Raw genomic sequence first — 13,315 nt, 5'->3', positions numbered from 1 at the left:
TGGAAATAACTGAAGGTCACAGGTGACAACACAGCAGAATGTCTGACACCTACAATATTAATGCAGATAACCCCACCTTTCTCAGGTATGTGTTGCATTTTCTGCTAGTTAATCACACACTTCCTGTAGATACCTTTTATACAACATACAGTACATTGGTACAGCAATGGTGTAAAAGATGGGTTTACATATATTCCATACTTTTTCGTTTTTACACATTTTTCTTTAGCAGTAATATTTAATGTAGAAAAATACATTATAAACTGTAAAGGATTTGTATGACATGCTACATTTTATCTGAAGTAATGCTACATTCATACACTAGGAGAGCAAAGGGTAATTTGTTCCAACAAGCAGAAAATTAGAGTGTTTTCTGTAGGGTATTCAAAAGGTTCAAAACAAAGGCCACTTAGACATAAGTCAACTATTCAGAGAGTTATAATGACTTCCTCCTGGTGTGAGTATTGTTCTTGTCCAGACAGAGAGCCGTGCTGCTGGGGGAAGCCTGTGACGACGCGGTGCAAGAGCTGCACGAGGCCTGGTCCACCCTGTAGGAGATGGAGTTGTAAAAGACGGGGTTGCTGTGACCGCCCCCTTCATCGCGGTGAGGCGGAGAGGGACCGTCATAAATGTCCAGGCCACAGCACATACAGGAGAACAGGGCCCTGAGTCTGCTGGGTTCAGGGAGCTTAGAGTGCTCAGATAAAACATGCCTTCGCTCCTCTGCGGGAGAGGGGAGGAGATTCATACAGCTGGTGCCTGCCTCCATGGGAAGGCTCAGGTTGCATAGGTTGCTGTGTCCGTCTTCGCTGTCTTTATATCCTACATCAGCAGTTTCTGCTTCAGCCTCCGACACCTCCCTATCCCCCTGCGTGTCTTTAGGCTGCGCTCCCAGCTCCTCTCCCCCTGCCTCAGGCCTCACATCAGGCTCATCAGTGCTCACAGTGAGAAACCTCAGAACCACTAGGTTAAGAAATGCTCCAATGACTGTCAGTCCAACCAGAATGTACATGAAGCTAAATACCACATAGGGGGGTCGCTTCTGGAGAGTGTCTTTCTTTTGCAGGGCCACGTAATCCCCCAATCCAATAGTGGTGAGCGTGATGAAGCAGTAGTAGTAGGCATTGAAGAAAGTCCAGTCCTCAAAGTGGGAAAAGGCTGCAGCTCCAATACACAGGGTGCTCATGCATGACAGAAGACCCACTAGGACCATGTTCCCCATGGACACTTCGGTCTTCCGTAAGCCCAGCCCTTGCTTGGCTCTCCGTAGTAGGTAGCGGACAAAAGTGTTGATCCTCTCGCCCAGGCTCTGGAACATGACCAGTGTCAGAGGAATGCCCAAGACAGCGTAAAACATACAGAAGGTCTTGCCAGCATCAGTGCGTGGAGCAGCATGGCCATAACCTACAAAGTCACAGTAAATAGCACATCACATAATGTCAAGTACTACTGTTTAATGTCTATAAAGATTCACAGTCATCACGATCACGACTGTGTCACACACTGTTTTTACCCATTCTGGATAATTAGACTTCTCTTCAGGTTGAAGTTGAGCAGCAATTACCAAACTACATGATCCAATATAAATGAATAAAAGTTGTAACGTCTCCCACCCTAAAGCTAAGTTCTGGTTATACTTCCATCGTACAAATATTTGCCCGGTACTCCATTTACTTCCATTAGGGTCCAAACAAAGGACTAATTCAAGCCTGGGTTTCTATCTCCAACAGGCTCCACTGAACTTTATAGACCTTTTCCACAGCAGCCTCTTTGACATGGAATAGTAGGGTAAACACAGGTGTTACCAATGATACTGATTAAGGTTCCGTTCCATTCAGGTCAAATAGAGTCAGGGTGCTCCTATTGTGCATGTTGGCTCACTGGAAAGGCTCTGTTACACTGAATGAAATTGGAACCCTAATAAGTATCATTGGTAGCACTGGTGATTACCCTATTATTTCATGTTAAAATGGCTACTGTGAAAACAGAGGATCTTTAAAAACTGGCCAGGAAAGATGACCTTCTGAGGGATATAGCAAAAACAGAGCAGAGGGAATCCTCTTTTTGTCATGGTTCATGAGCTAAATGGTCCTGATCCTGTCAGTTTTTCTGGCTCTCATTAAATAAGTTAACCATCTAAATGGACTGCACCTTCACTGACATATTTGAAATTGATCCATGTTTCCATGTTTTTATTTTGGTTCTGCAGTTTTATTGGGTCAATTAATATTTTCTCACAGCTCACTTTAGCTCTAAAAACAACCCACTGTACACTACCTACTCAACAGACAGTTAGCAACAAGCCACAACAAACATAGTTGAGCATTTAGCAGCTAAAGAGTCAGATATTTCCCTCAGGAATTAGTAGAGACAAAAAACAGAGCTAAAGAGTGAATATTGAATTTACATTCAACAAGTGGACACCAACACAACTCTACATGAATGTTGCTCCGTAAGTGCTGGATGTGTAAATAAGCAACTGCTTTCTAACAAGTTCACCATATCAACTGAATTACATTTTCCTGTATTACACAAAAAAAACCTTTATAAGAACATTTAAATGCTCTCCCTGAGAAACTAGCAGTCAGTATCTAAAGAGCTCAAAGGTAGCTGTAAAAAGGTTCATTCTCTATACTCAGCTTGAATTTAATGGATTCTAACAGTGACCATTTTTCACAGAAAAGTCCACAGAAACTGCTCTAAATCCCTTCACCCCAGCAGTATAATGTACCTCTCTGCTCTTTATCTGTATGCTGACGACTATGTTCAGTCATATTTTCATATGACTAAACAGGCCTACATTAGATAGGCCTACAATCTCAATCCTCATTCGGGACCTTGACATGTTTGGGAAAATATTGTGCGACAATACGCCTATTCTCAAGTTTGAAAGGTTCTTGCATGAGGTTTAAGACTGGAGGAGTGTATTTTGCCATATTTGGAACAAAACACATATATGCATAAGCATATGGATGGAAGTGAATTATATTGCACGCAGAAATGTCTTAATATTTTGATATTCTTTGCCTATTGTAAAAACTGGTTACTATGAGTATTCCCATCTTTAAGCCTTGTTGACTTGTGTTTTTTATGTTCACCTACATCAACCCTGCAGGGGGAAATGTTTCATATCAAGAGATAGATTTTTGGTGGAATATCCCTTTAATTCTTTGTATGTGTCACAGTGGCAGTTAATAAAGTCCCTTTTATGTTTTTATGTTTCTTTCTTTTCTCTACAGTATGATGTTTGATCTTCACTGTGCAGAATGATGTCCGTGCAGAGTTTGACACTAGAAGGATGTTTTTACATTCATCTACTGAAAGTGTAAAGTTTCTCTGTGCTTATTGAACATCTGATTTTAAGGGGAGGAGCCTACCAGCATGATTTGTGACACCACAAATAGTTTGGAGGTCAGTCCTGGTTCAGTGTGCAACTTCTACAAGTGTGATGTAGAAACTTAAACTTTACAGTGAAGGAGGAGACATCTTGTGTGCAGCAGGGAATCTTTAGAAATGAACAAAGTTTGCATATTCAGAGATTCTGGTATTTTTAATGAGCTAGAAGGAGTAGATGTATTTCCAAGGATTTTAATGTGGAAATTACACTTTTTTGTATGAAGTCATACATTATTGTTCCAAGCAGACTCTCTGTAGTCTACATATGTCTTCATACATGTCTGGAGGGAATATATAAGTTGTCATTTATAAGGTGCTAATCAGTGGGAAGCTGGTAAATGACAATAGCAAACTTCAGTTCCCATTTCAAAATCACTCACTATGTGCATGTTCTCAATACTAGCAGCCCTGTCAAGATTTACCTGTTTCAATACAAAGTGGCCCCTCCAGTTTGGGGCTTTACAACAGGGCTCCACCTTTAAACCATAAAGATCTCCACATACATTCACACATAAAGTAAAGAAATGCTGCTTTCTCTGTGCTTTTCAGATGAGAAGCATGTGTGGGGAAATCTTAAAAGTTTGTACTTACCAATTGTGGTGATAACAGTGATGGCAAAATAAAAAGAGCCGGCGAACTTCCACTGCCTCCCGGCGCGGTGCGGCTCCGCCTGGAGGACCACTCTCTCGATCTCTCTGTAGTCATCCTCGGTGAATCCGTACTTTTTCTTCAGCTCGTTCAGCTTCTGCTCCAGCGCCTTTTTCTTTGAACTCTCACTGTCCGACTCGAGTGCGTCAAAGACGGCGGCTCCTATGAGCAGGTAGAAAACGATGGAGAGGATGAGGCAGAGGGTCCTGATGTTCTGCGTATTCATTCTCAACTCCGGATTGCGCGCGGAGCGGAGCGGAGGGAGGCAGGGTGCTGCTGCTGCTCAGAGGGACCGACGCACAGAGGACACACAGGAGCATGGATCATCTTGATGTGCTGAGGCCCCTTTGGCCTGCTAGGATTACAGCATAAGACTATAGGTTGCGTGATGAAATTGAAGCCTGTTGCGTGTCATCAGGTGAAAAATGGCACCAAACCCGCGTGTCTGCAGTTACCTTAGCTCAGCAACTGGCCGCATCTTGACTTTCCACAGGATGTTAAGGTGCTCACGTGGCCTCATTTACCCTTAAAGTAGGCTCACTCACACCTGCGCTCACTCTATCTACTCATTGAAGTCCCTCTCCACTCAAAGCCTGTTTAGTTGTTGTTTCTTGTGCAGAGTGACTCCAGAAGGCAGCTTTCACAAATGATGATGAAGAGGGAAAGTTTCCCTGTTATCACCTTGAATCTAACTTTTTAAGACCTGTAAGCAAGATTTCACAACTGCAGACCGTGGTCTAATATACAATGTACACAAGTGTGATATGGAAACCTGAATATTTCGGTAAATTCCGAAAACGCACTAGGTTTGCTACTCCAGTTTAGTGTGAAATTGTCTTGAACACATCAATTGAAATAGCCTACATTTTTAAAATAACATGTTAAAAACTGCAACATATAATATAGCCTAATTATCTATTACGGCCACATTTAGGACTAATTGATACGCGATTCAATGAAAAAAGACAATCACATGATATATATGATAGTTTGCATTGATTGTTATTTCTGCCAACCCTTTAAGTCCCCATGCCACCCTCTCCCCCCCCCACGAATATTTCTCAAGATCCGCCCCTGCAGACACACACTATTATCCAAACCAGAGTAGGCCTATATGTTTTATAATGTCTTTACAGGATCTTAAAGCATCATTACCATGAGGACGGATGGACAATGTGGCCTATAAAGCATCCAAACCAATAGATTTGATAAATGTATGTTCATATCAAAAATATATAACTAGCCTATATATAATAAACGTAACATAAATTAATAATGAATATAAATAATGACCATTTCCTCCTCCTATGTAATTCATGATGCGCAGTATTTGTGTGTGCATACACGTGCAGTGTTGATATCATATTCTTGGTATTCTGTCTTGATATTCACAACACGAAGATCGTCAGTATTCATGGAGAGTTGGAGAGTTGGAAAAAGGAGAGGGCAGAAAAATGTAAATAATGAATTTCAGTAAGCAAAACTAAAATAGTGCAGGCTGGATATCAGAGCCTAGAAAGATTTTACTGGCACTTCACTCCAAACTGGATTTTTTAGTTTACAAGGCTGCCACTGCAGCAAAATAAAATGTGTTATTTCCTCACTTTATTCCCATTTTGTGAATTATTTATGCTGCAAACTTTCTTTAGACCGACTCCTCCTAGCTGTTAATCACTGATCCAGTGTTTGGAGAGGTTTGAGATACACAAGTGTCTGTGTGTGTGTTGTGTCTGTGGCTGCCGCCGAGGAGCACAGCAGAAACAGCTGGCTTTTCCAGACTCTACTCTCTTGATTATTTTGCCCTGTGAAGCGTTCATGTGCGGAGTATTCACAATACGCTCGGCTAAAGTATTACACTGAGCGATGAAGCATTAGCAGGTGGCGGTGCTGACCTTTATCAAGCACACTTTGTCGCTGAGTGATCCAGCAAGCCTTCATCATTAACTAAGTCCAACACGCAGACTGAGTAAGAGGGAGACAGTACAGATGATTTGTGTGTATCAGCGCAGCTACACAGAGGCCTGCTTCATGGAGCCTCACTGAGGTTTTCACTGGCATCTGCTGGGTTTTTTGCTCAGTGTCATGCTAATTGGGTTCACAGCACAGCAGCCAGAAAATAGGCTGTCTGCTGTAGCTCCATGCTGCAAGTTATTTCAGTTTCATATTCTGCATGAAGTTCCCATCTATTTCAGGAGGGAATTTCAATTTGTGGCGCCTATTCATGCACTAAACCAGACCATAAAGAGCCTGAGATCTGTCATTAAAATCCACATTTATTGCCTCCATTCCATATAGAACACATGGCTATCTCTACACTGTGTTTTTATCTTCCTGAGACAGCACAGGACCATATCCCGCTTTAGTAAGCACAAATGAATCCATTGCTGAGCAGATGTTAACTGTGTAGCATGCGGACACGTCTTGATTTTCTCCACTGGCAGTGAGAGCAATTATGTCCTTTTGAAAGGAGTCCCTGAGAGATAATAGTGTCGCCAGAGTCCACTCAATGAGAGCACACAGTGCTTACATCAGTGTTATTCAACATCAATTCCTTATGTAAATTTCTCATTCTATGGTGGAAACAAATAACCCTCAGAAGAAGTTTAGAAAGTCACAAATAGACACGTCAGTTCAGTAGCATATTGTGCACCCACAGTAAAGGACAGGTGACTTTTTTAAATAAGGATCCTGTGGTTTAACAACTCTCCAGCAATGAAGTAATGATGCTAGTATCTATTGTACTGATCTCATATCTCTCTGTTCTACAGGACGGTGCATGCATCCCTTTATCTTTCACAGGAAGACATTAAGAGCAGGATGTCCACTGACTGGAGTTGAGAGACTCATTCGTCCAAGTGGCGTCCCCATAGAAAACGAGGAGAGGGATGCAAACATGATGCTATCTTTACACTGATAACAGCGGGTGGAAATAAAGACAGTCGTTATGGTTATCATATGGTGCAGAGACAAAGTGTATTTTTGTCATAAAAACAAAAAATTGTTTTTAGGCCTTTAATTAAAAAATGCTTCATATGAACTGGCAGGCTAATGTCTCTTTGGTGACAAGTCATCAGTGTCACAGAGAGAAACAGGCTTGAACTTTACAGCTAATGTGAACAGTCCTTTGAGCCTTATTAGCCAAAAGGGCAGGGACGTCGTCTTTAATTCCTCTACAACGTCACCTTCAGGGAGAGGTGCCTCATTCAGGGTAAGGCACCTGGTGTGAGGATGACAGAAAAAATGTTGTTTTTTTGGATCATTGTTTTCTCAAATGACAGTAAATTGCAGCTGACTACAGTCTTTGTATTTTGAAATTGCAGTCATTGTGTCATTTTGTGTACAAGATGACAGAGTTAAAATAAAAATCTGTCTATATTTTGGCACTGGGGTAATTTTCATCCTCCGAATCGGCTTTGATGCCCACATTTTGAGTACCAAATACGTAAATTGGATAGAAAAAAGGCATATAAATAAATAAAAAATAATAATTCAAATAGAACTTTATAAAATATCTTGATATGGTACACAGATTATATTGTTAATAATCTTGAAATGATGAGTTTCTATCTGATCTGGGAACTGTTTCGAATGGATAATGTAACAGGACAGTTTCACACTGAAATATTAGCCCGAAACAGGTCAGATTCCCTGCAGTTTAATACTTATATTAAAGTAAATGATAATCACTAACCTACAAACCAAAGGTCTGAAAATACATAACTGTTGCATAAGCCAAACAGAGACAATTAATAAAAGGCATTCAGACTTTGCTGACACGCAAATACAATCTGAAATACATTTGGTTGAAAAGTGAAGGGTGAAGGTACATATATAAATATATATAGCAGTAGCTTAGTGTGTAGGGACTTGACTTGGGAACCAGAGGGTCGCCAGTTCAAGTCCCCAGTGTGGACTGGTAGCTGGAGAGAGGTGCCAGTTTCACCTCCTCTGCCACTGCCGAAGGTTCCCTTGAGCAAGGAACCCCAACCCCAAGAAAAACAACAGCAGCCGCATCACTCCACCATCTCTTTCCCTGTTGCATTCCACAAGTGCATTGAAGTGTGTTTCAGCCTGTGTATAAAAAGAGTGAAAAGAACAATTTATCCTATAGGGATTAATAAAGTATATCTTCTTTCTTCTTAGCTCAGTTCTAATCAAATCTAACTAATATCACAGTGCTCATGTATTTTTTTCGTTTGGCTTTCAATCATTTTGCATAATATAAAAATTATTATTATTATTATGGACTGGTAATTTATTGGCTGTTTACTTCATAATAATTTCCCATTGTCGGACGCTAATATGTGCCAATAACTATTGTGCATCCCTAATAAGAAGTACTGATGTAAGTGTATTCTATAAGACAGCAGAAAAATTTAACCTTAAAAAAAGAAAAGGGAAACAGAAAAAAGAAATGATATACTGATAACATGTTAGTTAGGCTACATGTAATCCATTACTCCTCAAGCCTGATAGTTACACTAGTAATACTTTTGATAATCCTCATTTTTACTAACTGTAACTGGATTGCTCTTCTCTTTTTTGTATCCTGATCACATAACTCCGTTACATGTAATCCATTACTCCCTCCCCTAAGCCGTTTTTTTCCCTCCATACAATGTGGTTCACTAGCAGTTAGTTCCGCATTTGTTCCCGAGGTAACAACTCAACAAATGTGTTGTTTGTATGAGTTTTAACCTCAATCTCACAGTGAGCAGCCATTATGGTTCAGCTCAAATCATGACCGAGCGAAGTGAGCCTGTGGGCGTTGGTTGCTGAATAAGTTTCTATTTTCCGTAAAGACAACTCCAGAGAGAGTGAAAGTGAAACAGACTCCATGTAGTGGTCGTTGGTCCCAGATGAAGGTTGTGTCAGTGCTGTGTCGCTTCATACAGTTTGTGATGGGCTTCCTTGCCCTTCTGTCTCCAGTGTTAGAGAGGTTATGGCGCATAGCAGGTATCATATGGCGCTTTACTGTAAAAAGGGTCTGCCTAATAGCCAGAGCTGTATCAAGAGCGATAGGCTGGCCAAAGGAAACCGAGACAAGAGGCCCGTTTGAGCCCGGACCGGTTGAAATAAGCGACGACGAGGACGAACTTCCGGCGAAATGTTCCCCCAAATCGTGGATCGAAGGCTCCGACTTTGAGGGTCAACGTGAGGCAGCGGTTGGGGAGAGGGCCGCCGCCTCCAACAGAGAGCTGCCAGTGTCAGGGGAGTGTGAAGATGAAGAGGAGTTTGACAACGAGCAGTATCGGGTTAACAACACAGATGAGTTGTACTGTGACTATGATTCAACCTGGGAGACAGAGGAGACTGAGGAGGTTCGGCAAAGAACAAGGTCCAGGAGATCAGCAAGGTCCAGATACGTGAGTGGACCCGGGCCTGCTGCATGTACTCTTCTCTGCTTTCACTTTAGGCCTGCAGGAAGTGTGACTTATATTGTATGTGGGGAATCACTACTGCAATTTAAAGACTGGTTTTTGGGCCAGGGTGACTTGGCAGAGTACTACTATAATCACACTGCGATGTGTTTGTTGTTAGGCCTACCATAAATAACTTGCAGCGTTATAGGAATACTTATACATATATAGTATACGGCATTCAAAACCGTTGACCTTCTTAAGTAAAAGCATTCATTATATATCAGAATTAAAGTAGTGAAAGTAGTCAGTAAAATTAAACTTTACGGTTATGTTTTTGGATTAATATGACAGCTGCATTAATGTGTATGTTGCATTTTACTGCTGTAGATGTTTAAATGTGAGAGTTTATTTAGTTTACGATGTAGGAGATTTTTTTCCAACCCATAAAGTTTGAAATGTTTAAACTGACCTGCCTTTATTTTCTGCTCACCAGTACAAGTTCAGCAAATTTGAAACTGCCGCAATAGACATGCAGAACTACAGGCATGACTACCCTGTAAGTGACACACACACACACACACACACACACACACACACACACATGCATAGCCACAGTACACACTGCAAACATGCACTGTCCCATGTTTAAGTGTAAGCCATGCACGCATTGTTCTTTTGTATCTCCCCACAGTCCCAGAACATGCAGTATGGCTGGAAAATGCAAAGATCTGTAAGTACACACACAATGAATGTGTGTTAATATGATGTATTATGTGACTTTTGCTTTATATAAAAAATAAATACGTGTCTAACTGCAGTGTTCTTCTGTTGAGTAGGATGACAAGCCTAACTTGAACTTCTACCTCGGAGAGAAGCCCTCTGAACCAGACGGTAGGCCTACAGTCACAAGCCCACTGTGAAGTCCATGCACATAAACAAGCTCTGTATTGTGATTTAAAGGTCCAGTGTGTAGGATTTAGTGGCATCTGGTGGTGTTATTGCACATCAATTCAATTCAATTCAATTTTAGTATTGTATCTATGCCAAGTTCATAACAGAAGTTATCTCAGGACACTTTTCAAATAGAGCAGGTCTAGACCGAACTCCTTTTAACATTTACAGAGACCCAACAGTACCACCATCACACATCACATCACAGCTCCCTCACTTCCCCCTCCTCTTCTGAGCGTGAAGGAGAAACTACAGTGGCTGCGGAAAACACGAGTGTGTTTGGTTTGTTTATAGAAAACTATCTATAGACTACTGCCTATAGAAACATTCATGGTTCAACATGGCCGACTCCATAGAAGGCGATCCGTGGTGTTTGTAGATAAAAACAGCTCATTCTAAGGTAACAAAAGCACAACAGTTCTTATATCCAGGTGATTATACACTAATGAAAACATACCTATGATTATTATATTCAATTTCTGATAACAGATCCTCCTAAATGTTTCACACTGGACCTTTAATTTGTCAAATCAGTTTAATTGCAGTCCAAATCTAAATATACATCAGACAAAAATAATGTTCTTAATCAAGAACGGGATTAAATCAGTGGTCCACAACCTTTTGAGAAGGTTGACCAGATTGATTTTCCCGCCTCACATAGTTTCATTTGAATAACTTTTGTCCTGAAGCAGTAAAGCAGTTTATTTAACCAGAGAACAGCAATGACTATAGAAACATTGGTGTTGCAGAAACATCTGGTCCACCCACCAGGCTGGGAACTACTGGATCAATCTTATCTACATCTATTTAGATATTAATTTACTTCTACTCTTATTTGTTATCAGGTATCTACATAGATGCTTTCCACAATGAGTGGTCTAAAGACTATGCTTCGCTGGAGTATGTACACACCTACATTCAGTGGTAAGTTACTCTATAATCACAGATGTAATGTAAAACAGTCACTTCCTGTTTCTACAATTTGTAGTAACATTTTTCTCTCAAAGGTTGTTCCCACTCCAAGAACCAGGGGTGAACTATGAGGCCACACCATTGACAAAAGAAGAAATTAAGGTCCTAAAAGCTACAAAGTTAATATTTTTAAAAGAAAGTGTTTCACAAATTCTGATTGAATTTTTGTCTTTGCTTTAGGGTTTTCTTCAAAGCCCGACTGCACAGGAAAATCTGTTGAAGTCGTACAAGCTCATGTTGGGCTTCTATGGTATCGAGTTGTGTAATGAGGTAACAGGAGAAGTCCGGAGAGCACCAAACTGGAAAGAAAGATACAACAACCTTAATAAGTGAGCTTTGATTTTATTCAAACATATTGTTCGCTAAAAGTAACAGAACCTACTAGATAATCTGTTCATCTTTGGTCATTTTGCTGTTTTTCATTAACAGCCACACACATAACAGCCTGCGCATCACCCGCATCCTGAAGTGCCATGGAAATCTGGGGTTCCCCCACTACCAAGCCCCCCTGGTCCGCTTCTTCCTGGAGGAGACTCTCGTCCACGGACTACTCCCAAATATAAAGGACAGTGTTCTCAACTACTTTTTGTTTGCTGTCCTTGATAAGAAGCAGCGCAGACATCTCATCAAGTTTGCCTATTTGAACTATGACCGTAAAGATGAGTTTGTATGGTGCCCAAGGAAAATTCAGACGATTTGGTCTAGGCTTAGCCAAGAATCAAGATTCTGAGGCTGAACAGTGGTGATTAAGCCAAAGAGGTGGTACATGAAGCAGCCAAAAGCAGAATGTGCCCCAAATCCATTCTACATACTCATTCTATACACTTTACACTAACCATCATAGATTCAAAAAGAAGAAATGATTTAATATGTGAGACGGTGGACTGTCACTGCCAATTAAACTTGACATCAAAGTCATAATTTTTTCTAAAATGTTATACCTTTCTGAGATTTGTTGGAGCTATTTCACCACCACCCACAATGTACTTACATTTTTAGCAGCAGTGAGTAGCTCCTCCAATTCTTTTGTGCGTTGCATTGAGAAGGACTAATGTGCATCAACAGCACACTCAAAGATGAGCCACATTTAGTATGCATACTGTGTGCTTTGGGTATACTTCATTTTGTTACTTTTCTAGTGTGAATACACTCCATTCTAAAAGCCTGCTTAGAATCAATATGTAGTCTGGATTCAAGACATGGCGTGTCTGATATCTGGTAGTAGACCCTGAAAACCTGATGTGTCTGCCGCCATAGACTAAGTTATATTAGATTTGCCTTCAGCAGCAGTTAGCAGAGGAGGTTATCACAAAGCACAAATAACTGTAATATAGGGCTAATTTACATCTGCTAATGTAATGCAGATAAAATATACAGCCCTGAAGAGAATGTCACACAGGGTCAAAGACAGAAGACGGGGGCGGCAATGATAAATTATCTAGTGACGAAGAGGCATATTCTTCACATACTGCACATGATTTTCACAGGGAACTTTCCTCAATAGTTCATTAACATTTATTGGGCTTTATACACTGAATCAAAAAGTATTGTTATTCATGCAAATGCGTTTGTGGCTTTTAGTATACAGTTTTATTCCTGGACTTTATATTCTTGTTTTATTCTTTAACTTTCACAAACACATGGATGAAAATGTTTTATACAGAAAAGGTTATGGTGTTGACTGGTGTTGAAAAATGAAGCACTGTAATTGTTTAACAGTTTGGACTGTGACCTTACTTGTGTTTTCTTGTTTGTATCTGGTTGTTTTACAGAGAAATAATAAAATGTACCTAAATGCCTTACATGATCCTCAATGTTTCACTGTTGCATTTATTTAGATCTGTATAATATCATTCATTCATCACACATATCAAATACTGGTTCTGTAGTGGAAGGGATGCATTTAAGGCTGGATCATCATTGAAAACAGAAGTAGATTCTACTCTCAGTACTGTGAATGGTGTATTATTGAACCACAATGTAAA

General features: G+C 40.5%; 2 protein-coding genes across 2 annotated transcripts; one reads left to right on the top strand and one right to left on the bottom strand.

The window, feature by feature from the left end:
• Window positions 1-273: 273 nt before the first annotated feature.
• Window positions 274-4,314, bottom strand: LOC118328679 (potassium channel subfamily K member 3-like). Its single transcript, XM_035662556.1, has 3 exons — window positions 3,988-4,314; window positions 1,123-1,404; window positions 274-771 (listed from the first exon to the last, which is right to left on the bottom strand). The coding sequence occupies exons 1-3, from the start codon at window positions 4,268-4,270 to the stop codon at window positions 437-439; spliced, it is 900 nt and encodes a 299-aa protein (XP_035518449.1). The 5' UTR covers window positions 4,271-4,314; the 3' UTR covers window positions 274-436.
• Window positions 4,315-8,803: 4,489 nt separating this feature from the next.
• LOC118328677 (opioid growth factor receptor-like) lies at window positions 8,804-13,138 on the top strand. Its single transcript, XM_035662555.1, has 8 exons — window positions 8,804-9,410; window positions 9,901-9,963; window positions 10,099-10,137; window positions 10,244-10,298; window positions 11,204-11,282; window positions 11,366-11,432; window positions 11,511-11,659; window positions 11,760-13,138. Exons 1-8 carry the CDS (start codon window positions 8,904-8,906, stop codon window positions 12,058-12,060), a joined length of 1,260 nt encoding a protein of 419 aa, XP_035518448.1. The 5' UTR covers window positions 8,804-8,903; the 3' UTR covers window positions 12,061-13,138.
• Window positions 13,139-13,315: the final 177 nt, after the last annotated feature.

The sequence above is a fragment of the Morone saxatilis genome, unplaced genomic scaffold (genome assembly GCF_004916995.1).
Source record: "Morone saxatilis isolate NCDOM2014 unplaced genomic scaffold, NCSU_SB_2.0 Contig18, whole genome shotgun sequence".
Taxonomy (NCBI): domain Eukaryota; kingdom Metazoa; phylum Chordata; class Actinopteri; family Moronidae; genus Morone; species Morone saxatilis.
Note: the sequence above shows the minus strand (reverse complement) of the source record. Positions and strands in the feature narration are given on the sequence as shown.

Coding starts and splice junctions, on each gene's coding strand:
- LOC118328679 (XM_035662556.1), bottom strand. CDS start 4,270: ATGAATACGCAGAACATCAGGACCCTCTGCCTCATCCTCTCCATCGTT. Junction 1,405..3,987: donor CACTGTTATCACCACAATTG/GTAAGTACAAAC, acceptor GTGACTTTGTAG/GTTATGGCCATGCTGCTCCA. Junction 772..1,122: donor GGACTGGACTTTCTTCAATG/CCTACTACTACT, acceptor ACCTGAGCCTTC/CCATGGAGGCAGGCACCAGC.
- LOC118328677 (XM_035662555.1), top strand. CDS start 8,904: ATGAAGGTTGTGTCAGTGCTGTGTCGCTTCATACAGTTTGTGATGGGC. Junction 10,299..11,203: donor GAAGCCCTCTGAACCAGACG/GTAGGCCTACAG, acceptor ATTTGTTATCAG/GTATCTACATAGATGCTTTC. Junction 11,283..11,365: donor GTACACACCTACATTCAGTG/GTAAGTTACTCT, acceptor TTTCTCTCAAAG/GTTGTTCCCACTCCAAGAAC.